The following is a 24,555-nucleotide window of genomic DNA, read 5'->3' on the forward strand; positions in this document are numbered from 1 at the left end:
CCCCGCGGAGGAAGCCGAAGTTTGGCACTCGGCGGGCAACTTCACTGTTGGGACACGACGACGAGGGCCTCGGGCTATCACTCCAGCCCTCTAAGTGTCTCCTGGCCGGAACATTTACAATTCATTCGGCGGCGGAGCCTCTTCTCTGTGCTGTTAAAAAAACCCAAGCTGCCATTTTGTGCTACTTTTCCTTGTGTTGGCTGACTGTGGTAGCTTGGCTGGCGGCATCAAGCTGCTGGATTGTTGACAGTGACGGCCGGAAGTTGTGAAGGATGTCCGCCAAAACAAAGGCCGCATGCGATGACGATGGACCAAATCAACTTTTATGTTGGTGTTCAGATATAGGAAATATTTGTATTATACTGGTTTGTTTGATAAGACTTAACCCAGTCTTAACAATTTAAGGCAGGCCTGGGCAATTATTTTGACTCGGGGGCCAAATTTTGAGAAAAAAATGTGTCTTTGGGCCGGCGTGTCTGATTTTTAGGAAAACTGATACAAAACCTCACAATAATGTATGATTGAATGTTAAAAACGTTATGACAGACCGCCTCAAAAAATGTATTTACATTTTTGTTACTGAATGAGACACGCAGGATGTACATGAAAATAAAGAATGTGGGAATTACGATATTAACTATGAACGATAAAACACTGAATATCGACAACATATGACCGTCACACCCCCTCTTGATTGACATATTTTACGATCAAGCGAAACACAAAAAAAATGCAACAAACACAGCAAAATACAAACGCAAAGTGTGAAAAAATAAACCCACCTACAATCTAATATACAGGTAAAAGCCAGTAAATTAGAATATTTTGAAAAACTTGATTTATTTCAGTAATTGCATTCAAAAGGTGTAACTTGTACATTATATTTATTCATTGCACACAGACTGATGCATTCAAATGTTTATTTCATTTAATTTTGATGATTTGAAGTGGCAACAAATGAAAATCCAAAATTCCGTGTGTCACAAAATTAGAATATTACTTAAGGCTAATACAAAAAATTGATTTTTAGAAATGTTGGCCAACTGAAAAGTATGAAAATGAAAAATATGAGCATGTACAATACTCAATACTTGGTTGGAGCTCCTTTTGCCTCAATTACTGCGTTAATGCGGCGTGGCATGGAGTCGATGAGTTTCTGGCACTGCTCAGGTGTTATGAGAGCCCAGGTTGCTCTGATAGTGGCCTTCAACTCTTCTGCGTTTTTGGGTCTGGCATTCTGCATCTTCCTTTTCACAATACCCCACAGATTTTCTATGGGGCTAAGGTCAGGGGAGTTGGCGGGCCAATTTAGAACAGAAATACCATGGTCCGTAAACCAGGCACGGGTAGATTTTGCGCTGTGTGCAGGCGCCAAGTCCTGTTGGAACTTGAAATCTCCATCTCCATAGAGCAGGTCAGCAGCAGGAAGCATGAAGTGCTCTAAAACTTGCTGGTAGACGGCTGCGTTGACCCTGGATCTCAGGAAACAGAGTGGACCGACACCAGCAGATGATATGGCACCCCAAACCATCACTGATGGTGGAAACTTTACACTAGACTTCAGGCAACGTGGATCCTGTGCCTCTCCTGTCTTGCTCCAGACTCTGGGACCTCGATTTCCAAAGGAAATGCAAAATTTGCATGGTTGGGTGATGGTTTGGGGTGCCATGTCATCTGCTGGTGTCGGTCCACTCTGTTTCCTGAGATCCAGGGTCAACGCAGCCGTCTACCAGCAAGTTTTAGAGCACTTCATGCTTCCTGCTGCTGACCTGCTCTATGGAGATGGAGATTTTTCAAGTTCCAACAGGACTTGGCGCCTGCACACAGCGCAAAATCTACCCGTGCCTGGTTTACGGACCATGGTATTTCTGTTCTAAATTGGCCCGCCAACTCCCCTGACCTTAGCCCCATAGAAAATCTGTGGGGTATTGTGAAAAGGAAGATGCAGAATGCCAGACCCAAAAACGCAGAAGAGTTGAAGGCCACTATCAGAGCAACCTGGGCTCTCATAACACCTGAGCAGTGCCAGAAACTCATCGACTCCATGCCACGCCGCATTAACGCAGTAATTGAGGCAAAAGGAGCTCCAACCAAGTATTGAGTATTGTACATGCTCATATTTTTCATTTTCATACTTTTCAGTTGGCCAACATTTCTATAAATCCCTTTTTTGTATTAGCCTTAAGTAATATTCTAATTTTGTGACACACGGAATTTTGGATTTTCATTTGTTGCCACTTCAAATCATCAAAATTAAATGAAATAAACATTTGAATGCATCAGTCTGTGTGCAATGAATAAATATAATGTACAAGTTACACCTTTTGAATGCAATTACTGAAATAAATCAAGTTTTTCAAAATATTCTAATTTACTGGCTTTTACCTGTATGTGATTTATCACTAAACTTCATAACTTTCTTGTAAAAAATCTCCTTCTGCGTCTGTCTGGGAAAATGCAGTCGTCAATAAATTATCTAATGTTTCTCTACGGCCCGGTAACCATCGCGTCACGGACCTGTACCGGTCCCCGGACCACTGATTTAAGGCTCTACAGCAGTGTTTTTCAACCACTGTGCCGCAGTGTCGTGAGATACAGTCTGGTGTGCCGTAGGAGATGATCTAATTTCACCTATTTGGGTTAAAAATATTTTTTGCAAACCAGTAATTATAGTCTGCAAATGATGTGTTGTTGTTGAGTGTCGGTGCTGTCTAGAGCTCCATGTAATACTCTTCCATATCAGTAGGTGGCAGCCGGTAGCTAATTGCTTTATACCATACCATACCAACTTTATTTATAAAGCCCTTTAAAAACAAGCACAGTTGAAGAACAAAGGGCTGTACACCACAAAGAAATACAGGCAAAGGACAGACTAAAAAATAACATTTAAAACACATTGAAAAAGCAAATACAAATTATCTTAACAACAATTTGTTGGATAAAAAGCAGTTAAAAAGTTAAAAACAGTTAAAAACAGTTTAAAGTCTCATGCTGGGTTAAAAGCCAGTGAATAAAAATGGGTTTTAAGAATGGTCTTAAAAGTAGCCAAAGAAGGGGCCTGTCTCACATGGAGAGTGAGATGGTTCCAGAGTTTGGAACCCACAACAGAGAAGGGCCTGTCCCCTCCAAGCTTGCACTTTGATTTGGGTACCTCCAGGAGCAGCTGATCAGCTGACCAGAGGGACTGGGTGGGGGCATAGAGGTGGAGCAGCTCAGAGAGGTAAGGTTTTTGATTGATTGATTGAAACTTTCATTAGTAGATTGCACAGTACAGTACATATTCCATACAATTGACCACTAAATGGTAACACCCCAATAAGTTTTTCAACTTGTTTAAGTCAGGGTCCACGTAATCAATTCATGGTAAAACCGCAAGTCATGCATTGGCTGGGAATCGAACCCAGGTCAACTGCTTGGAAGGCAGCTATGCTAACCACTATACCACCAATGCTTAGTAAAGTCATTTTAAAATGGACTCTAAAAGACACAGGCAGCTGATGTCGGAAACAGCGGGAAGCAATGTGCAGGTAAAATGTGTCTAATGTTCGTCCACTTTTGAGTAAAAATAAGAAAATATATACAAACCCCGTTTCCATATGAGTTGGGAAATTGTGTTAGATGTAAATATAAACGGAATACAATGATTTGCAAATCCTTTTCAACCCATATTCAGTTGAATATGCTACAAAGACAACATATTTGATGTTCAAACCGATACACTTTTTTTTTTTTGCAAATAATCATTAACTTTAGAATTTGATGCCAGCAACACGTGACAAAGAAGTTGGGAAAGGTGGCAATAAATACTGATAAAGTTGAGGAATGCTCATCAAAGACCTATTTGGAACATCCCACAGGTGTGCAGGCTAATTGGGAACAGGTGGGTGCCATGATTGGGTATAAAAACAGCTTCCCAAAAAATGCTCAGTCTTTCACAAGAAAGGATGGGGCGAGGTACACCCCTTTGTCCACAACTGCGTGAGCAAATAGTCAAACAGTTTAAGAACAACGTTTCTCAAAGTGCAATTGCAAGACATTTAGGGATTTCAACATCTACGCTCCATAATATTATCAAAAGGTTCAGAGAATCTGGAGAAATCACTCCACGTAAGCGGCATGGCCGGAAACCAACATTGAATGACGGCACTGTATCAAAAAGCGACATCAATCTCTAAAGGATATCACCACATGGGCTCAGGAACACTTCAGAAAACCACTGTCACTAAATACAGTTGGTCGCTACATCTGTAAGTGCAAGTTAAAGCTCTACTATGCAAAGCGAAAGCCATTTATCAACAACACCCAGAAACGCCGCCGGCTTCTCTGGGCCCGAGATCATCTAAGATGGACTCATGCAAAGTGGAAAAGTGTTCTGTGGTCTGACGAGTCCACATGTCAAATTGTTTTTGGAAATATTCAACATCGTGTTATCCGGACCAAAGGGGAAGCGAACCATCCAGACTGTTATCGACGCAAAGTTGAAAAGCCAGCATGTGTGATGGTATGGGGGTGCATTAGTGCCCAAGACATGGGTAACTTACACATCTGTGAAGGCACCATTAATGATGAAAGGTACATACAGGTTTTGGAACAACATATGCTGCCATCTAAGCGCCGTCTTTTTCATGGACGCCCCTGCTTATTTCAGCAAGACAATGCCAAGCCACATTCAGCACGTGTTACAACAGCGTTGGCTACATAAAAAAAGAGTATGGGTACTTTCCTGGCCCGCCTGCAGTCCAGACCTGTCTCCCATCGAAAATGTGTGGCGCATTATGAAGCGTAAAATACGACATCGGAGACCCCGGACTGTTGAACGACTGAAGCTCTATATTAAACAAGAATGGGAAAGAATTCCACTTTCAAAGCAATTAGTTTCCTCAGTTCCCACTCGTTTATTGAGTGTTGTTAAAAGAAAAGGTGATGTAACACAGTGGTGAACATGCCCTTTCCCAACTACACTCTTAGAAATAAAAGTGCTAAGTAGAACCATATATGGTTCTTCGGCTCGTCCTCATAGGAGAACCCTTTTTGGCTCCAGGTAGAACCTTTTTATAAAGGTTCCACCTGGAACCCTTTTGGAGTGTTCTACCTAGAACTGTGTGTGTAAGGTTCCACCCAGAACCCCCCATGAGAGGTTCTACAAAGAACCCATGCAGGGAGTTCCACTAAGAACCCTTTCGTATTTCAAGGGTTTCATCTAGAACCCACACAGGGAGTTCCACTAAGAACCCTTTTGTATTTCAAGACTTTCATCTAGAACCCACACAGGGAGTTCCACTAAGAACCCTTTTGTATTTCAAGACTTTCATCTAGAACCCACGCAGGGAGTTCCACTAAGAACCCTTTCGTATTTCAAGGGATGCATCTAGAACCCACACAGGGAGTTCCACTAAGAACCCTTTCGTTTGTCAAGGGTTTCACCTAGAACCTATGCAGGGAGTTCCACTAAGAACCCTTTCATGTTTCAAGGGTTTCATCTAGAACTCACACAGGGAGTTCCACAAAGAACTCTTTCATGTTTCAAGGGTTTCATCTAGACCTGACACAGGGGGTTCTAAAAACATCCCTTTTCAAAGGTTTTCACCGATAACCGTCTTGTCTTCTGAGGGTTCTATAAAGAACCATATTGTATTCTACAGATCAGTTTAGTTCATATTATACTGTGGTCATTTATCATGTTGACATTGAACAAACATTCAAAACATTTTAATGAGAAAAACATTTATTTAAAGATAGGCACCATTATTGGCAAATGTTATCAGGAAGTATGTCCCTGGTGACACAGGATCTTACCCATGCTTTCAACAATCCCTGAAGAACTCTTTCTTCCAAAAACGGTTCTCTGGATCAAAATAGTTCTTACTGGAACCCTTAGTGTTAGTGAGAACCCTTTTAAAACCAATTATTCAGAAAAGGGGTTTTAAAGGGTTCTCTGGATCAAAATGGTTCTTACTGGAACCATTAGCGTTACCAAGAACCCTTGAAAAACCCTTTCTTCGGGAAAGGGTTTTTCAGAAGCAAATGGTTCCAGTTAGAACCTCAGCCCTTGTAGAAGAACCCTTTTAGAACCCTTATTTCTAAGAGTGTACTTTGGCATGTGTTGCAGCCATGAAATTCTAAGTTAATTATTATTTGCAAAAAAAAAATAAAGTTTATAAGTTTGAACATCAATATCTTGTCTTTGTAGTGCATTCAATTGAATATGGGTTGAAAAGGATTTGCAAATCATTGTATTCCGTTTATATTTACATCTAGCACAATTTCCCAACTCATATGGACACGGGGTTTGTAGTTTAGCTAAACCAAACGACAAACATTGTTGTTTCAATTGTCCAAACAAAATAATGAAATAATTAAACTCTCTAATTTTACGATGTTTATCGAAAAAAATGGCTGTAATAAGTTAATAACTGACTGGAGTCGATTAAATCGGATTGTGTTTTATTTTGAAAATAGCTCGTTTTGTACATCACTTCCGTTTACGATATCCCGGTTTTTATATCACTTCCGGGTACAATGACTCTCACAACATCAGCTTTATGGTCGGCGAAGCAGCGAATAATTGCTAACGCTAATTCTTTTGTTCATTTGTGTCTTCGCCCACAGTGGAAAACATGTCAGATACGGTAGGATGCGCGTATTTATCGTAATTGTTGTACATTACATGTTTGTAACCCACAATTGGACATAAAAGTGTGTTTTGCCTGCCATTTAGGTGCAGTGATATGCTAACGTTTAGCTCTCATTTAGAGGCCCAAACACTACTCACTTTATCTCCAAACTAACAAGATATGAGTTCAAATGTTTTTTCATCACCACTTTCACTTCTGTTTTCACCAGCAGGGGTTTTATTTTCAAAGCGTCGTCCGGAGTGACGTTTAAACATGTATTGTTGTTGACTTGCAGGAAACAAAACCATCGAGCCAAGACGGTGGAGATAAGAAAGATGGAGAATACATCAAATTGAAAGTGATCGGTCAGGTAAGAGACTTCTCTGCAACGTTTCCAAACATTGTTTACACCAGAATCAGTCGCAGGACATGATGTGTTTTGAAGTTAACGTTTAACTGGAGTTGCAAGTGTTTCTACCTCGGTGTGTTGAAAGTCACTCCAGTGTCCAAACTAATGACAAATTATACCATCTAAGGCTATGTCTACACTACGCCGGATAGCCCCTTAAACGAATAAATAGTCACTCGAGTGCCGGAACTAACAACAAAATATACCATCTAAAGCTAAGTCTACACAAAGCCAGATAACCCCTTAAACAAATAATTATTTAGTTGAAAGTCACTTGAGTGTACAAACTAACAACAAATTATAGACATGTATAGTGCATATGTTCCTTTTTGACTGTATTTAAACGTATAATGTATTTATAATATTCATATGTGAATAATGCTGTATAATACACTGTATTCATGTTATTCACAAGTGAACAATGCTGTATAATAGACTGTATTTATATTATTCACATGTAAAAAATACCTAAGTGTTTATTGTCTATTGCAGGGGTGCTCACACTTTTTCTGCAGGCGAGCTACTTTTCAATTGATCAAGTCGTGGGGATCTACCTCATTCATATATATCATTTATATTTACTTATTTATGAAATATGTTTTTGTTAATAAGTTAAAGGTGTTTAATGAAAATGCAAGCATGTTTAACACATATAGTTAATATTGTTAATAAATTAAAGGTGTTTAATGATAATACAAGAATGTTTAATACATATAGTTAATATTGTTAATAAATTAAAGGTGTTTAATGATAATACAAGCATGTTTAACACATATAGTTAATATTGTTAATACATTAAAGGTGTTTAATGAAAATACAAGTATGTTTAATACATATAGTTAATATTGTTAACAAGTTAAAGGTGTTTAATGATAATACAAGCATGTTTAACACATATAATTAATATTGTTAACAAGTTAAAGGTGTTTAAAGATAATACAAGCATGTTTAACACATATAGTTAATATTGTTAATAAGTTAAAGGTGTTTAAAGATAATACAAGCATGTTTAACACATATAGATTCCTTTCTTTCATGAAGACAAGAATATAAGTTGGTGTATTACCTGTTTCTGATTACTTGCATTGATTGTAATCAGACAGTGGTGCTGATAAGGTCCGCATTTTCGAATGGAGGAGAAAAAAAGTCCTCTTTTCTGTCCAATACCACATGAAAGTGGTTGGTTTTTGGCATTTTATTTATCCAGCTTCCGTACTCCTTTGTATACACTTTACAAGAAATACATTGTCGGCAAACTCCGTAGCTTGCTAGCTTGTGCACGCCAGCTTCCTGAGACTCTTATTTTGGTAGCGCAAGCAGGATGAAGCAGAGCTTTTATTGTGCAACTGTGCGGTCGGTCTTTGGAGTTTTGACGACAGGTACGGCGCCAGAGTCTGTTGAAATAAAGTGTTTCTCGCCTTCCAGTCGGTAATTTTAATGAGCTGGCAGCAGCCAGCGTCATCTCAGAAGACCCTCGGGTGCCGTGAATGTCAATCAAGTGACGAAAGTGACGTCATAGTGAAGATTTATGATCGCTCATTTTTAGGACTATTTTTTTAATGCCTGGCTGGTGATCGCCTGACACACCCTCCGAGATCAACCGGTAGCTCGCGATCGACGTAATGAGCACCCCTGATCTAAGGCTATGTCTACACTACGCCGGATAACCCCCTAAACGAATAATTATTTAGTTGAAAGTCACTCGAGTGCCGGAACTAACAACAAAATATACCATCTAAGGCTAAGTTTACACAAAGCCAGATAACCCCTTAAACAAATAATTATTTAGTTGAAAGTCACTTGAGTGTACAAACTAACAACAAATTATAGACATGTATAATGCAGATTTTCCTTTTTGACTGTATTTAAACGTATAATGTATTTATAATATTCACATGTGAATAATGCTGTATAATCAGAGGTGGGTAGTAACGCGCTACATTTACTCCGTTACATCTACTTGAGTAACTTTTGGGATAAATTGTACTTCTAAGAGTAGTTTTAATGCAACATACTTTTACTTTTACTTAAGTATATTTATAGAGAAGGAACGCTACTTTTACTCCGCTACTTTTATCTACATTCAGCTCGCTACTCGCTACTCATTTTTTTTATCGATCTGTTAATGCACGCTTTGTTTGTTTTGGTCTGTCAGACAGACCTTCAAAGTGCCTGCCTTACTGGTGACGTTTCACTTCGTTCCACCAATCAGATGCAGTCACTGGTGACGTTGGACCAATCAAACAGAGCGAGGTGGTCACATGACCTGACTTAAACAAGTTGAAAAACGTATTGGGGTGTTACCATTTAGTGGTCAATCGTACGGAATATGTACTGTACTGTGCAATCTAATAATAAAAGTTCCAATCAATCAATCAAAAGTGTGAAGGAAAAAAGTCCCTTTTTTATTTCAACCGTACATCCCGTCAAAAGCCTAAAGACTGACTGCACAGTTCCTGTCTTCACAATAAAAGTGCCGCTCCATCGCGCCTGCGCTTTCAAAACAAGAGTCTCCGAAAGCCAGCGCAAACAAGCTAGCAAGCAACAGAGTTTGACGCCAATATATTTCTTGTAAAGTGTATAAAAACGAATATGGAAGATGGACAAATAAGATGCCAAAAACCAACCACTTTCATGTGGTATTAGACAGAAGGAGGAATTTTTCTTCTCCTCCATTTGAAAACGTGGACGTTACATCAGCTGTCTGATTACAATCAATGCAAGTCATCAGAATCAGGTAATACACCAACTTATATTCTAGTCTTCATGAAAGAAATTAATCTATATGTTAAACATGCTTGTATATTCATTAAAACACCTTTAACATGTAAACAAAAACAGCAAATTAAATAAATATAAATTATATACTGTATATATCAATGTATATGTATGTATATATATATACATACATACATATATATATATATATATATACACAGTATATATATATATATATGATATGAGTGTGTATGTTACTCATCAGTTACTCAGTACTTGTAGTTTTTTCACAACATACTTTTTACTTTTACTCAAGTAAATATTTGGCTACTCCTTACTTTTACTTGAGTAATAAATCTCTAAAGTAACAGTACTCTTACTTGAGTACAGTTTCTGGCTACTCTACCCACCTCTGTGTATAATAGACTGTATTCATGTTATTCACATGTGAATAATGCTGTATAATAGACTGTATTCATGTTATTCACATGTGAATAATGCTGTATAATAGACTGTATTTATATTATTCACATGTAAAAAATACCTAAGTGTTTATTGTCTTTTGTGAGCGAACTGTGGTGCAGAATTTCTCCCAGGGATCAACAAAGTACTTTTTATTCTATTCTATACCATCTAAGGCAGGGGTGCTCACACTTTTTCTGCAGGCGAGCTACTTTTCAATTGATCAAGTCGTGGGGATCTACCTCATTCATATATATCATTTATATTTACTTATTTATGAAATATATGTTTTTGTTAACAAGTTAAAGGTGTTTAATGATAATACAAGCATGTTTAACACATATAGTTAATATTGTTAATAAATTAAAGGTGTTTAATGATAATACAAGCATGTTTAATACATATAGTTACCATATTTTCCGCACCATAAGGCGCCCTGGGTTATAAGCCGCGCCTTCAATGAACGGCATATTTCAAAACTTTGTCCACCTATAAGCCGCCCCGTGTTGTAAGCCGCATCTAACTGCGCTAAAGGAATGTCAAAAAAACAGTCAAATAGGTCAGTCAAACTTTAATAATATATTAAAACCAGCGTGATGTGGGCGCGCATGGAGTCGTATATCAACATGGACGGAGCTGCGTGAAAAAAGCCACCCGGCCTCTTCGCGTAAACTTAAACTTACCTTAACCACTCGCTCATCTTTTCTTCATCCATCCCTTCGAGTTAGCTTTTATGATGACGCCGGCTGGAAAGGTCTCTTTTGGCAAGGTCTTCCTTTTGAATATCACCATGGGTGGAAGTTTCTGGCCATTAGCATGGCAAGCTAGAACCACAGTGAAGGATGACTTCTCATTCCCTGTGGTGCGAATATTCACCGTACGTGCTCCCGTTGTATCCACAGTGCGGTTCACAGGAATATCAGTTGCTGTGAAATAGTAATCCGTGTGCGGTTGGAGAGATTGCGTCTTTTCATGAACCGGATCCCTGTCGTTTAGTAGGAGCCATTTTGTGGTCTTTACAGATGTAAACACACAAAGGAAATGAAACGTACAGTAATATCCGCGCGCTTTTTCTTCTTCTACGCGGGCGGGTGGTTGCTTACAGTAGAAGAAGAAGCGCTTCCTGTTCTATGGGGGCGGGTGCTTACCTTGGCGGTTGCTTGCGTAGAAGAAGAAGCGCTTCCTGTTCTACCGGGAAAAAAGATGGCGGCTGTTTACCGTAGTTACGAGACCGAAACTTTATGAAAATGAATCTTAATATTTATCCATATATAAAGCGCACCGGGTTATAAGGCGCACTGTCAGCTTTTGAGAAAATTTGTGGTTTTTAGGTGCGCCTTATAGTGCGGAAAATACGGTAATATTGTTAACAAGTTAAAGGTGTTTAATGATATTACAAACATGTTTAATACATATAGTTAATATTGTTAATAAGATAAAGGTGTTTAAAGATAATGCAAGCATGTTTAACACATATAGTTACTATTGTTAACAAGTTAAAGATGTTTAATGATAATGCAAGCATGTTTAACACATATAGTTAATATTGTTAATAAATTAAAGGTGTTTAATGATAATACAAACATGTTTAATACATATAGTTAATATTGTTAATAAGTTAAAGGTGTTTAATGATAATACAAACATATATTAATACGTATAGTTAATATTATTAATAAGATAAAGGTGTTTAAAGATAATACAAGCATGTTTAACACATATAGTTAATATTGTTACTACGTTAAAGGTGTTTAAAGATAACACAAGCATGTTTAACACATATAATTAATATTGTTAACAAGTTAAAGGTGTTTAAAGATAATACAAGCATGTTTAACACATATAGTTAATATTGTTAACAAGTTAAAGGTGTTTAAAGATAATACAAGCATGTTTAACACATATAGATTCCTTTCTTTCATGAAGACAAGAATATAAGTTGGTGTATTACCTGTTTCTGATTACTTGCATTGATTGTAATCAGACAGTGGTGCTGATAACGTCCACGTTTTCGAATGGAGGAGAAAAAAAGTCCTCCTTTCTGTCCAATACCACATGAAAGTGGTTGCTTTTTGGCATCTTATTTATCCAGCTTCCGTACTCCTTTTTATACACTTTACAAGAAATACATTGTTGGCAAACTCCGTAGCTTGCTAGCTTGTGCACGCCAGCTTCCTGAGACTCTTATTTTGGTAGCGCAAGCAGGATGAAGCAGAGCTTTTATTGTGCAACTGTGCGGTCGGTCTTTGGAGTTTTGACGATAGGTACGGCGCCAGAGTCTGTTGAAATAAAGTGTTTCTCGCCTTCCAGTCGGTAATTTTAATGAGCTGGCAGCAGCCAGCGTCATCTCAGAAGACCCTCGGGTGCCGTGACTGTCAATCAAGTGACGAAAGTGACGTCATAGTGAAGATTTATGATCGCTCATTTTTAGGACTATTTTTTTAATGCCTGGCTGGTGATCGCCTGACACACCCTCCGAGATCAACCGGTAGCTCGCGATCGACGTAATGAGCACCCCTGATCTAAGGCTATGTCTACACTACGCCGGATAACCCCCTAAACGAATAATTATTTAGTTGAAAGTCACTCGAGTGCCGGAACTAACAACAAAATATACCATCTAAGGCTAAGTCTACACAAAGCCAGATAACCCCTTAAACAAATAATTATTTAGTTGAAAGTCACTCGAGTGTACAAACTAACAACAAATTATAGACATGTATAATGCAGATGTTCCTTTTTGACTGTATTTAAACGTATAATGTATTTATAATATTCACATGTGAATAATGCTGTATAATCAGAGGTGGGTAGTAACGCGCTACATTTACTCCGTTACATCTACTTGAGTAACTTTTGGGATAAATTGTACTTCTAAGAGTAGTTTTAATGCAACATACTTTTACTTTTACTTAAGTATATTTATAGAGAAGGAACGCTACTTTTACTCCGCTACTTTTATCTACATTCAGCTCGCTACTCGCTACTCATTTTTTTTATCGATCTGTTAATGCACGCTTTGTTTGTTTTGGTCTGTCAGACAGACCTTCAAAGTGCCTGCGTTACTGGTGACGTTTCACTTCGTTCCACCAATCAGATGCAGTCACTGGTGACGTTGGACCAATCAAACAGAGCGAGGTGGTCACATGACCTGACTTAAACAAGTTGAAAAACGTATTGGGGTGTTACCATTTAGTGGTCAATTGTATGGAATATGTACTGTACTGTGCAATCTAATAATAAAAGTTCCAATCAATCAATCAAAAGTGTGAAGGAAAAAAGTCCCTTTTTTATTTCAACCGTACATCCCGTCAAAAGCCTAAAGACTGACTGCACAGTTCCTGTCTTCACAATAAAAGTGCCGCTCCATCGCGCCTGCGCTTTCAAAACAAGAGTCTCCGAAAGCCAGCTTGCACACAAAGCAACACTGGAGGTGACTATGACGTGTACATTTTCCGGGCATGCGTATTAGGTCGCGTTGCGCCGGCTGACGGAGGGGGGTGGGGGTCCTAAACGACCATTGTGTGTGTGTGTGTGTGTGTGTGTGTGTGTGTGTGTGTGTGTGTGTGTGTGTGTGGACAAGGATAAGGTTAGGTGGGATTTACCCTTAGCCAACTTAGTGTAAACGGGGCCAAAGATGGCGGATATAGCTAATAAAAGTGAGCTCCTGATTGTTGCTTGACACCAGTCTTTGATTTCCAGGACAGCAGTGAAATCCACTTCAAAGTAAAGATGACAACGCATCTGAAAAAGCTGAAAGAGTCTTACAGCCAGAGACAGGTTGGAACTCAACACGGTATCTCTAAACTTGGAACAATATAAACTGCATGTCAGTTTTAACATTTGTGTTGCAGGGCGTCCCAGCAAGTACACTCAGGTTTTTGTTTGAAGGACAGAGAATAGAAGATAGCCAAACTCCTAAAGAGGTATACCTTTATTACCAGTAATGTTCATTGTGATCTATTGCAGGGCTGCACGTTGTATCGACAATAAATCGCCATCGAGGTTTTAATTAGTGTGATTACGTAACCGCTAGAGGCGGAGGTTTTTGGGGTTGTTTTGCCTCATGTTCGTTAGTCTCTTGCTTTAAACAAGGAGAAATATATCTTACTCTGTGCATCATTCTCAGCACCTGAGCATGTTTATTTAACAGTAGAATAAAATGAACGCAGTGAGCCCTCTTTTTACTCATCCACAAAAGGCTTTACACACACACAGAAAGCACAGACAGCCTGCCCTACTCGCAACTTGCCGCAAAGTAACAAAAATGAGTAATGGAAAAAAATGTATGTGTGTATGTATATATATATATACATATATGTGTATGTATATATACAGTTGTGCTCAACAGTTTACATACCCTGGGATAATTTATGATTTCTTGGCCATTCTTCAGGAAATATGAATGATAACACAAAAACATTTCTTCCACTCATGCTTAATGGTTGTGTGAAGCTATTTATTGGCAAACAACTGTGTTTACTCTTTTTAAATCAAAATGACAAAAGAAAGTACCCAAATGACCCTGATCAAAAGTTTACACACCCCAGTGACTTTGATCTGATAAAATGCCCAAAAGTTGACACAAACAGGTTTGAATGGCTAATCAAGGTTGCAATCCTCACCTGTGACATGTTTGTTTGTAATGAATGTGTGTGTATAAAAGGTCAGTGAGTTTCTGGGCTTCTGACAGACCATTGCATCTTTCATCCAGTGCTGCACACATGTTTCTGGATTCTGAGTCATGGGGAAGGCAAAATAATTGTCAAAGAATCTGCGAGAAAAGGTAATTGAACTGCATAAAACAGGAACGGGGTATAAAAAGATATCCAAGGAATTGAGAATGCCAATTAGCAGTGTTCAAACGCTGATTAAGAAGTGGAAAATGAGGGATTCAGGTAGACCAGCAAAGATTTCCGCCACAACAGCCAGAAAAATTGTTCAAGATGCAAAGAAAAATCCACAAATAACTTCAGCTGGAATACAGGACTCTCTGAAAAATTGTGGTGTGGCTGTTACAAGATGCACAATAAGGAGGCACTTGAAGAAAAATGGGCTGCATGGTCGAGTCGCCAGAAGAAAGCCATTTCTGCACAAATGTCACAAAGTATCCCGCTTACATTACGCCAAACAGCACAGAGACAAGCCTCAAAACTTCTGGAACAAAGTCATTTGGAGTGATGAGACCAATATTTAACTTTTTGGCCACTCGACCACGCAGCCCATTTTTCTTCAAGTGCCTCCTTGTTGTGCATCTTGAAACAGCCACACCACAATTTTTCAGAGTCCTGTATTTCAGCTGAAGTTATTTGTGGCTTTTTCTTTGCATCTCGAACAATTTTCCTGGCTGTTGTGGCTGAAATCTTTGCTGGTCTACCTGAATCCCTCATTTTCCACTTCTTAATCAGCGTTTGAACACTGCTGTTTGGCATTCTCAATTCCTTGGATATCTTTTTATACCCCTTTCCTGTTTTATGCAGTTCAATTACCTTTTCTCACAGATCCTTTGACAATTATTTTGCCTTCCCCATGACCCAGAATCCAGAAACATGTGTGCAGCACTGGATGAAAGATGCAATGGTCTGTCAGAAGCCCAGAAACTCACTGACCTTTTATACACACACATTAATTACAAACAAACATGTCACAGGTGAGGATTAGAACCTTGATTAGCCATTCAAACCTGTTTGTGTCAACTTTTGTGCATGTTATCAGATCAAAGTCACTGGGGTATGTCAACTTTTGATCAGGGTCATTTGGGTACTTTCTTTTGTCATTTTGATTTAAAAAGAGTAAACACAGTTGTTTGCCAATAAATAGCTTCACACAACCATTAAGCATGAGTGGAAGAAAGGTTTTTGTGTTATCATTCATATTCTCTGAAGAATGGCCAATAAATCATAAATTCTCCCAGGGTATGTAAACTTATGAGCACAACTGTATATATGATTATATATGCATATATGTCCCATATGGAAATAGATCACCTTCAAATCGAATGGACAATATTAGTCCATCAACATGGACTAACAAGCGAGATGGCAACAGACAAAAAGACAATGTCTGACCTAGTTTTTCCAACTGGGGAAAAAAAACCTTATTTTTAAGATTTTCAATATTTATTTAGGTGACATTTTTGTTTACAGAAATTTGTCTTTTATCATTTGTTTATTTATTTAAGATAACAAAGTTGTGTACCCTCCAATAACAGTACATTGGTTAACAATTCTACAGTAATAAGAAATAAAAGTGTGTATCTTTTTAAACGGTTATATGCAGTATTATTAAACATTATGTTTACATTACATTATAAACACTGTATAGTTTTTAGCAGTTATTTCTTCATTTACGAGCATGATGTAGACAAAAGGTCTGAGTCTATCTGCAGAAAGCAAAATATTTATGAAAGTAGATTATTGCATATTGTTCTAATGTGTGGCACTTTGACACAATATGTTGATTATATTATCTTCCGTCGCTCGTTTTTTTCACATTTATATATATATATATATATATGTGTGTGCGTGTGTGTGTGTATATATATATATATATATATATATATATATATATATACGTGTGTGTGTGTGTGTGTGTATGTATATATTTATATATATATACATGTATATAATATGACTTAGACTTCCTTTGTCATTCTAATTTGAACTTTACAGTACAGATAAGAATGACATTTCATTGCATTAGGGTATATATATTTTATACTTTTTATTATAAAATCTAACAATTGCAAATCACATTGCAATTTTGGAGAGAAAAATCGATATTAGCTTTTTTTTATATATGATGCAGCCCTCGTCTCTTGTGGTGCTGATCGGGTCGAGGGGTCTTAATAAAATGTGTGATCTTGTCCTAACAGCTGGGGATGGAGGACGAGGATGTCATTGAGGTGTATCAAGAACAGACGGGTGGACTTTGGAATGATTAAATCTCCTGTCTTCTTAACCTTCTTTTTTCGTTTGTATTTCCCTTTTTTTTTGGTTGCATTCTGTCCACTTTCAAACCATCTGGATCAAAACTATTAGGGCTTCCATGCATTGGGATGGTGAGGTTGAGGACCGGGCGGATACCATGTTTGTTGTATAGTGACATACGCAGGAAACTAAAAGAGTTTGTGTTGTTCAAGGAAGCCAAAATCCTGTAATGTTTAAGTGACAGGAAGCATTGCGACAATTTTTGATGTACTATTTTTTTGGCATCACATTTCCCTTGTACAGAATTTGAAAACCAGCCCCAGTGTTTGCTTTAAAGGTGACATTAATGCAATACACTACACATTTACAGGTCTAAAATAACCATTACTTATAATTGGTACAGTATTTTAAATATTTCATAATAATAACTGCTTGTACATGTTGGTGATGGGTTTTAGAGCATTGTAAGTATTGCAACCATTTTTTTACTCTTGTGTGGTATCATACTGAAAGTTTTCACCCTGTAAATAGCACCCCACTGCACCCGTTTGGACACATTTGTTTGGCATCTGCAGTTGTGGCAGCTCCTCTTGCGTTGTTGTTGGAATCTGACTGTCCGTAGCCTCTAGTATAACAAAGTTCCTCGAGAAGATCATTATTACTTTCAATTTGCCTACTTTGTGCATATCAAATCAAGTAATTGGCTGCTGTCTTGAGGCGATGAAAGTAAATATGAAAAGTCTGCGTCCAAAGCATTGATTCTAGTCCCAACATCTAATTCTTCTGAGGAACATTGATACAGATGGTCTGAGATTCTGCTAATTTTGCTTTTTTATTTTGCAAATAAAATATTTATAAATGAAACAATATTTTTCTATAACTGTATTTTGTGCTAGCCTGAAATTTGCTCTTAAGTCTGCAGTAAGGATGAGAAAAGTGGACTATAGGCCAACCTGTACCTCCACTTTTCTGCCTTCATTTTGAGTGTTTTTAATCTCATTTTCATTATTACTACTGTACTACTTTAGAATGTAAAATCATCCATGTCAAACAGGTGAAAGCGGAGTTTGCATGGCCTGATAAAAATGAATGGAATGCTAAAGAGGGTAATTCCCTTCCAATGACTTGTGCTGGCAGAGGTGATGTATTTACTGTATTCTCACATATGCTGTATTGTATATATGGTCTACAAACTGTTAGGGATATTCGGCCTTTGGGTAAAGTTTAGGAATGAAACGAGACACCGTAACAGGCGTTCTCAACCTTTTTGACCCTTGGACCTAACTTTTACACTACAATGAGCCCTGGGCCCACACAAATATTAACATACATGGTAATCTTACTCTCGATTTTAATCATCCATCTATCCATCCATCTATCTTCTTCCGCTTATCCGAGGTCGGGTCGCGGGGGCAGCAGCTTAAGCAGGGAAGCCCAGACTTCCCTCTCCCCAGCCACTTCGTCCAGCTCCTCCCGGGGGATCCCGAGGCGTTCCCAGGCCAACCGGGAGAGATAGTCTTCCCAGCGTGTCCTGGGTCTTCCCCGTGGCCTCCTACCGGTCGGACGTGCCCGAAACACCTTCCTAGGGAGGCGTTCGGGTGGCATCCTGACCAGATGCCCGAACCACCTCATCTGGCTCCTCTCGATGTGGAGGAGCAGCGGCTTTACTTTGAGCTCCCCCCGAATGACAGAGCTTCTCACCCTATCTCTAAGGGAGAGCCCCGCCACTCGGCGGAGGAAACTCATTTCGGCTGCTTGTACCCGTGATCTTGTCCTTTCGTTCATGACCCAAAGCTCATGACCATAGGTGAGGATGGGAACGTAGATCGACCGGTAAATCGAGAGCTTTGCCTTCCGGCTCAGCTCCTTCTTCACCACAACGGATCGATACAGCGTCCGCATTACTGAAGACGCCGCACCGATCCGCCTGTCGATCTCACGATCCACTCTTCCCCCACTCGTGAACAAGACTCCGAGGTACTTGAACTCCTCCACTTGGGGCAAGATCTCCTCCCCAACCCGGAGATGGCACTCCACCCTTTTCCGGGAGAGAACCATGGACTCGGACTTGGAGGTGCTGATTCCCATCCCAGTCGCTTCACACTCGGCTGCGAACCGATCCAGTGAGAGCTGAAGATCTTGGCCGGAGGAAGCCATCAGGACCACATCATCTGCAAATAGCAGTGACCTAATCCTGCAGCCACCAAACCAGATCCCCCCAACACCCTGACTGCGCCTAGAAATTCTGTCCATAAAGGTTTTGAACAGAATCGGTGACAAAGGGCAGCCTTGGCGGAGTCCAACCCTCACTGGAAACGTGTCCGACTTACTGCCGGCAATGCGGACCAAGCTCTGACACTGATTATACAGGGAGCGAACTGCCACAATAAGACAGTCCGTTACCCCATACTCTCTGAGCACTCCCCACAGGACTTCCCGGGGTACACGGTCGAATGCCTTCTCCAAGTCCACAAAGCACATGTAGACTGGTTGGGCAAACTCCCATGCACCCTCAAGGACCCTGCTGAGAGTATAGAGCTGGTCCACAGTTCCACGACCAGGACGAAAACCACACTGTTCCTCCTGAATCCGAGGTTGGACTATCCGGCGTAGCCTCCTCTCCAGTACACCTGAATAGACCTTACCGGGAAGGCTGAGGAGTGTGATCCCACGATAGTTGGAACACACCCTCCGGTTCCCCTTCTTAAAGAGAGGAACCACCACCCCGGTCTGCCAATCCAGAGGTACCGCCCCCGATGTCGATTTTAATCATATTCAATAATTATGTTTAACTTTCTTAGTTTAACAGGATAAACCATATGATATGACAGCATAATCACAAAGATTATTATCAAGACTTAGGTCAGACTGATTACAAAAATAAATATGCTGCAAAAGAAGGGAATCATAAAAAAAAATCTGAAAAATACATTTACATACAGTTAGGCAGCGCTAAAATAAATTTGTACTAAATTATATATGTTTCTGAAATAAACTGTCAATAAGAGAAAAGTGAAAATGCAAATACTGCAACACTTTAGTAATATCTTTTACGCTTAAGAAACTGACTAACTTTAGACTTTCTCCTTTTTGTTTTAATATTGTCATTACTACCAAGGGTGCTGGAAAAGTATAATAACTGAGTCCCTGTGTCACTTACAGCCCACAACACAGAAACAAGTTCTTTGGCAGGCCCCCAATAGGGGGCGCTCACAGCCCAACAATGGTTAAGAAACACTGCACTATAACCCTTCCAGGTGGGCTTAAAACGTGCAACTGTAAAATAGTTCAGAACTTATTGCACAATTTGTCTCAAACAAGAAACTGAATGGCAAAATTGGCAAAGGTGTGTCTTTGTGACTCGACCCAAATATTTCCTGGTTCAATTTCAAATGGGCTGCACTGTGGCCTGCAGTTAGCATGTTGGACACATCTGCAAAAATAGATTGTTTCCAGAAATAAACACATTTTATTGAATTGTAATATGAACAAATACCATCTTCAATACGATGTTGGTGATGCAACAGTTGAATATGAGTCAATAAAGCCACATTTCCTGCCCGTCTACTTTAGGGGCACTCTGTATATGTCCTACGATCGGCAGGCAGTCCAGGGTGTGTCTCGCCTCTTGCCTGAAGTCAGCTCACCTGTGACCTTGTGGTAGATAATGCATGGATGGATGGATGTCAAAATCTGGAAGATCTCAAAAAGGGTGGTGTGATGTGAATAAGCCTACACCTCAACTCATTTCATCAAAGCAAGGGTTATCTTTTCCGACAGAGCTGTCCCGCAGCGATGGTATCGGCGACCCGTATCTACAGAACATAATCCCAGACACAATCATCAAGACTGTGCCGGCCATACCCATGGTAATGCCACAGCCCACATGCTGAGAATGAGGGGCCTGGGGCATCTTGAACGCAGGGGGGAACTCGATGGTCTGATTGGTTACCACTGAGCTCAGATTCCATGTGAGGGGCACGAGTGACAACCCTGAAGCCGACAAGAACATCGCACCGGGGATGAAGAAGCATCTGGGCAAGTTCTTCCGCAATCCAAAGTGGACGTTCCTCAGGGCATAAACCCCACTGCTGTTTCCTAACAAGCCCACCAGCACGGACAGGAGCATGAGAACCTGACCCGCTACAATCTCAGGTGGCGTGGAGGCCTCCAACAAGCTGATGTGCCTGCAGTGTGTGACCACAAAGCCGGGGCTCACCTGGGTGTGGCTGTTGAAGCAAGCCCTCCACAGGCCCACCCAGGCTACACCCGAGCTGATCGCTTTGTTGTCCTTCACCAACCAAACCCTCCACTGGACCAGTCCAAGAGCCACGGCGGTTAGAATCCAGCCCGTGCAGCCCAGCCACAAGGCCCAAAGCTGGGAGTGGGTCATAGCAGGGCACAACTTCACCGACGAGTCCACATGGTGTCCTCCAGTGCTCCGTCACTCGGACATCTGGGAGAAAAACACCCTGAGATGAAAAGACAACACAGGAAGAATGAAGAAGGCAAACACTTTGAGAAAGAGGTGACATGAATGAGACAAACCACCCACCCTTCCTTCACGGACCCTGTAGGATGTCAAAGGTTCTCTCCATTGAGTGAAATCTTAAGTACGAAGGTTTGTATTCCCACTTCCTTATTCTTATCCCTGCAACCCGGATTGATGACACCACTGTAAATGATTGACAGCGCCTTTGTGATTGTGGCTGTGGTCAGTTTGTGGTGACTCCAACACGCCTGTGCAGGGTTCTTGCCCGAATGGATGTCTTTTCTAGAACCAGGAAACTGACACATCAGAATTAGACTTAAACTGTTTATTTAGATTCCGTACACGAGGTCTGACAAAGGACCACTTTTTAATGAAAGTAAACATCCAGCTGTTTAAGGTCTTAATAGAAAACAAGAATCAGAACATATTGTAAGTAATTACAAAAGTAAGAAAGTCCTAAATATCTTGCATTTTGACACAATGCATAATAAATAATAAATAAAAAAACAAATAAAAAAGTATGAACATCATTTTGTATAAGGTAAATACAAAAAGCAGTGAAGTTGTCACGTTGTGTAAATGGTAAATAAAAAGAGAATACAACAAATCCTTTTCAACTTATATTCAATTGAATAGACTGCAAAGACAAGATACTTCATGTTCACACTGAGAAACTACATTTTTTTTTGCAAATAATCATGAACTTAAAATGTAATGCAGTGTTTCTTAACCTTGTTGGAGGTACCGAACTCCACCAGTTTCATATGCGCATTCACCCAACCCTTTAGTGAAAAATATATTTTAATTGTTTTTTCCAAATTCAAGACAAAGTTATTGTCATGACTTGGTCCAGGGTGTGTGCTTTTCCAGGATGCAACGGAAAGTTGGCTCATGCGAGACGGGAATTAAGGTACATGATTTATTTATTAACTATAAATACAAAAAAAAAGGATCAAACAAAAAGCGCGCACAGTGGCGGAGAATAAACTATGAACAATTAAACAAAACTTGCAAACTATGGCTTGAATAAAGAAAACTTACTTGGCATGGACAAAAAAGGAGCAGCGTGAACATGGACATGAAAAAATGGACAGAGCATAAATGTGGTGTGAGGTCGTCAGCACGAACAACAGAAAATGAATGAACTTAAATACTATGGACATGATTAACAACAGGTGCATGACTCAAAACAGGTGCGTGACATGACAGGTGAAACTAATGGGTAACTATGGTGACAAAACAAAAGTGCACAAAAAGTCCAAAAATAAAACCTGATCACACAGACATGACAGTTATATGTTTTTGGTAACACACTAGTATGGGGAACCTATTCTAAATAACAAAGACTTAATTTAGAGTTATTTGGTTAGGGTTAGGGTCAGGGTTATAATAAGGCCATGCCGAATAAGGCATTAATAAGTACTTAATAATGACTAGTTAAGAGCCAATATGTTACTAATTTGCATGTTAATAAGCAACTAATTAATGGTGAATATGTTCCCCATACTAAAGTGTTACCATGTTTTATTACTGGTGCACAAAATGAAGCGTGCATGAACATCACCTTGTTCAAAGAACAAAACCAACACAGTGCATAAACTCACAACAAATTACACACCTGCAAATCAGTCTGACTTCTGCTGTTGTCGTATCCGTAATACGCCGATAGGGAGAAGTTTTTATTTACACAATGAGTCGGGTGTGTCTTGACCTCCGCCGAACCCCTGAGCCCGACTCACCAAACATGGGTTAAGAACCAGTGATTTAATGGCAGCAACACATTGCAAAAAAAGGCATTTTACCAGTGTGTTACATGGCCTTTCCTTTTAACAACACTCAGTAAAGGTTTGGCAACTGAGGAGACACATTTTTGAAGTGGAATTATTTCCCATTCTTGCTTGATGTACAGCTTAAGTTATTCAACAATCTCCCTTTTCATATTTTAGGCTTCATAATGCGCCACACATTTTCAATGGGAGACCGATCTGGACTACAGGCAGGCCAGTCTAGTACCTGCACTCTTTTAATACAAAGCCACGCTGTTGTAACACGTGGCTTGGCATTGTTTTGCTGAAATAAGCAGGGGCGTCCATGATAACGTTGCTTGGATGGCAACATATGTTGCTCCAAAAGCTGTATGTACCTTTCAGCATTAATGGTGCCTTCACAGATGTGTAAGTTACCCATGTCTTGGGCACTAATACACCCCCATACCATCACACATGCTGCCTTTTACACTTTGAGCACAACGTCCACAGTTTCCAAAAACAATTTGAAATGTGGGCTCGTCAGTTCACAGAACACTTTTCCAGTTTGCATCAGACTATCTTAGATGAGCTCAGGCCCAGTGAAACCAGCGGTGTTTCTGGGTGTTGTTGATAAATGTCTTTGGCTTTGCTTAGTAGAGTTTTAACTTGCACTTACAGATGTAGCGACCAACTGTAGTTACCGACAGCGGTTTTCTGAAGTGTTCCTGAGCCCATGTGGTGATATCCTTTACACACTGATGTCACTTTTTGATGCAGTACCGCCTGAGGGATCAAAGGTCACAGGCATTCAATGCTGGTTTTCGGTCTGGTCGCTGACGTGCAGGGATTTCTCCAGATTCTCTGAACCTTTTGATGATATTACGGACCGTAGATGGTGAAATCCCTAAATTCCTTGCAATAGCTGCTTGAGAAATGTTGTTCTTAAATAATTTGCTCAGGCATTTGTTGACAAAGTGGTGACCCTCGCAACGTCCTTGTTTGTGAACGACTGAGCATTTCATGGAAGCTACTTTTATACCCAATCATGGCACCCACCTGTTCCCAATTAGCCTGTTCACCTGTGGGATGTTCCAAATAAGTCTTTGATGAGCATTCCTCAACTTTCTCAGTCTTTTTTGCCACTTTGCCAGCTTTTTTGAAACATGTTGCAGGCATGAAATTC

General features: G+C 39.8%; 2 protein-coding genes and 1 non-coding gene across 3 annotated transcripts; 1 reads left to right on the forward strand and 2 right to left on the reverse strand.

Moving 5' to 3' along the window:
• Window positions 1–3,379: 3,379 nt before the first annotated feature.
• trnag-ucc (transfer RNA glycine (anticodon UCC)) lies at window positions 3,380–3,451 on the reverse strand. Its single transcript has one exon. It is a non-coding gene; the product is annotated as a tRNA-Gly (tRNA).
• Window positions 3,452–6,503: 3,052 nt separating this feature from the next.
• On the forward strand, window positions 6,504–17,163 carry sumo1 (small ubiquitin like modifier 1). Its single transcript, XM_061924073.1, has 5 exons — window positions 6,504–6,629; window positions 6,910–6,984; window positions 13,906–13,983; window positions 14,058–14,129; window positions 17,078–17,163. The coding sequence occupies exons 1-5, from the start codon at window positions 6,618–6,620 to the stop codon at window positions 17,144–17,146; spliced, it is 306 nt and encodes a 101-aa protein (XP_061780057.1). The 5' UTR covers window positions 6,504–6,617; the 3' UTR covers window positions 17,147–17,163.
• Window positions 17,164–20,645: 3,482 nt separating this feature from the next.
• LOC133571065 (claudin-34) lies at window positions 20,646–21,529 on the reverse strand. Its single transcript, XM_061924072.1, has one exon. The coding sequence runs from the start codon at window positions 21,523–21,525 to the stop codon at window positions 20,872–20,874; it is 654 nt and encodes a 217-aa protein (XP_061780056.1). The 5' UTR covers window positions 21,526–21,529; the 3' UTR covers window positions 20,646–20,871.
• Between the last annotated feature and the right edge of the window lie 3,026 nt (window positions 21,530–24,555).

Source organism: Nerophis lumbriciformis, linkage group LG28, assembly GCF_033978685.3.
Source record: "Nerophis lumbriciformis linkage group LG28, RoL_Nlum_v2.1, whole genome shotgun sequence".
In the NCBI taxonomy this organism is placed as follows: domain Eukaryota; kingdom Metazoa; phylum Chordata; class Actinopteri; order Syngnathiformes; family Syngnathidae; genus Nerophis; species Nerophis lumbriciformis.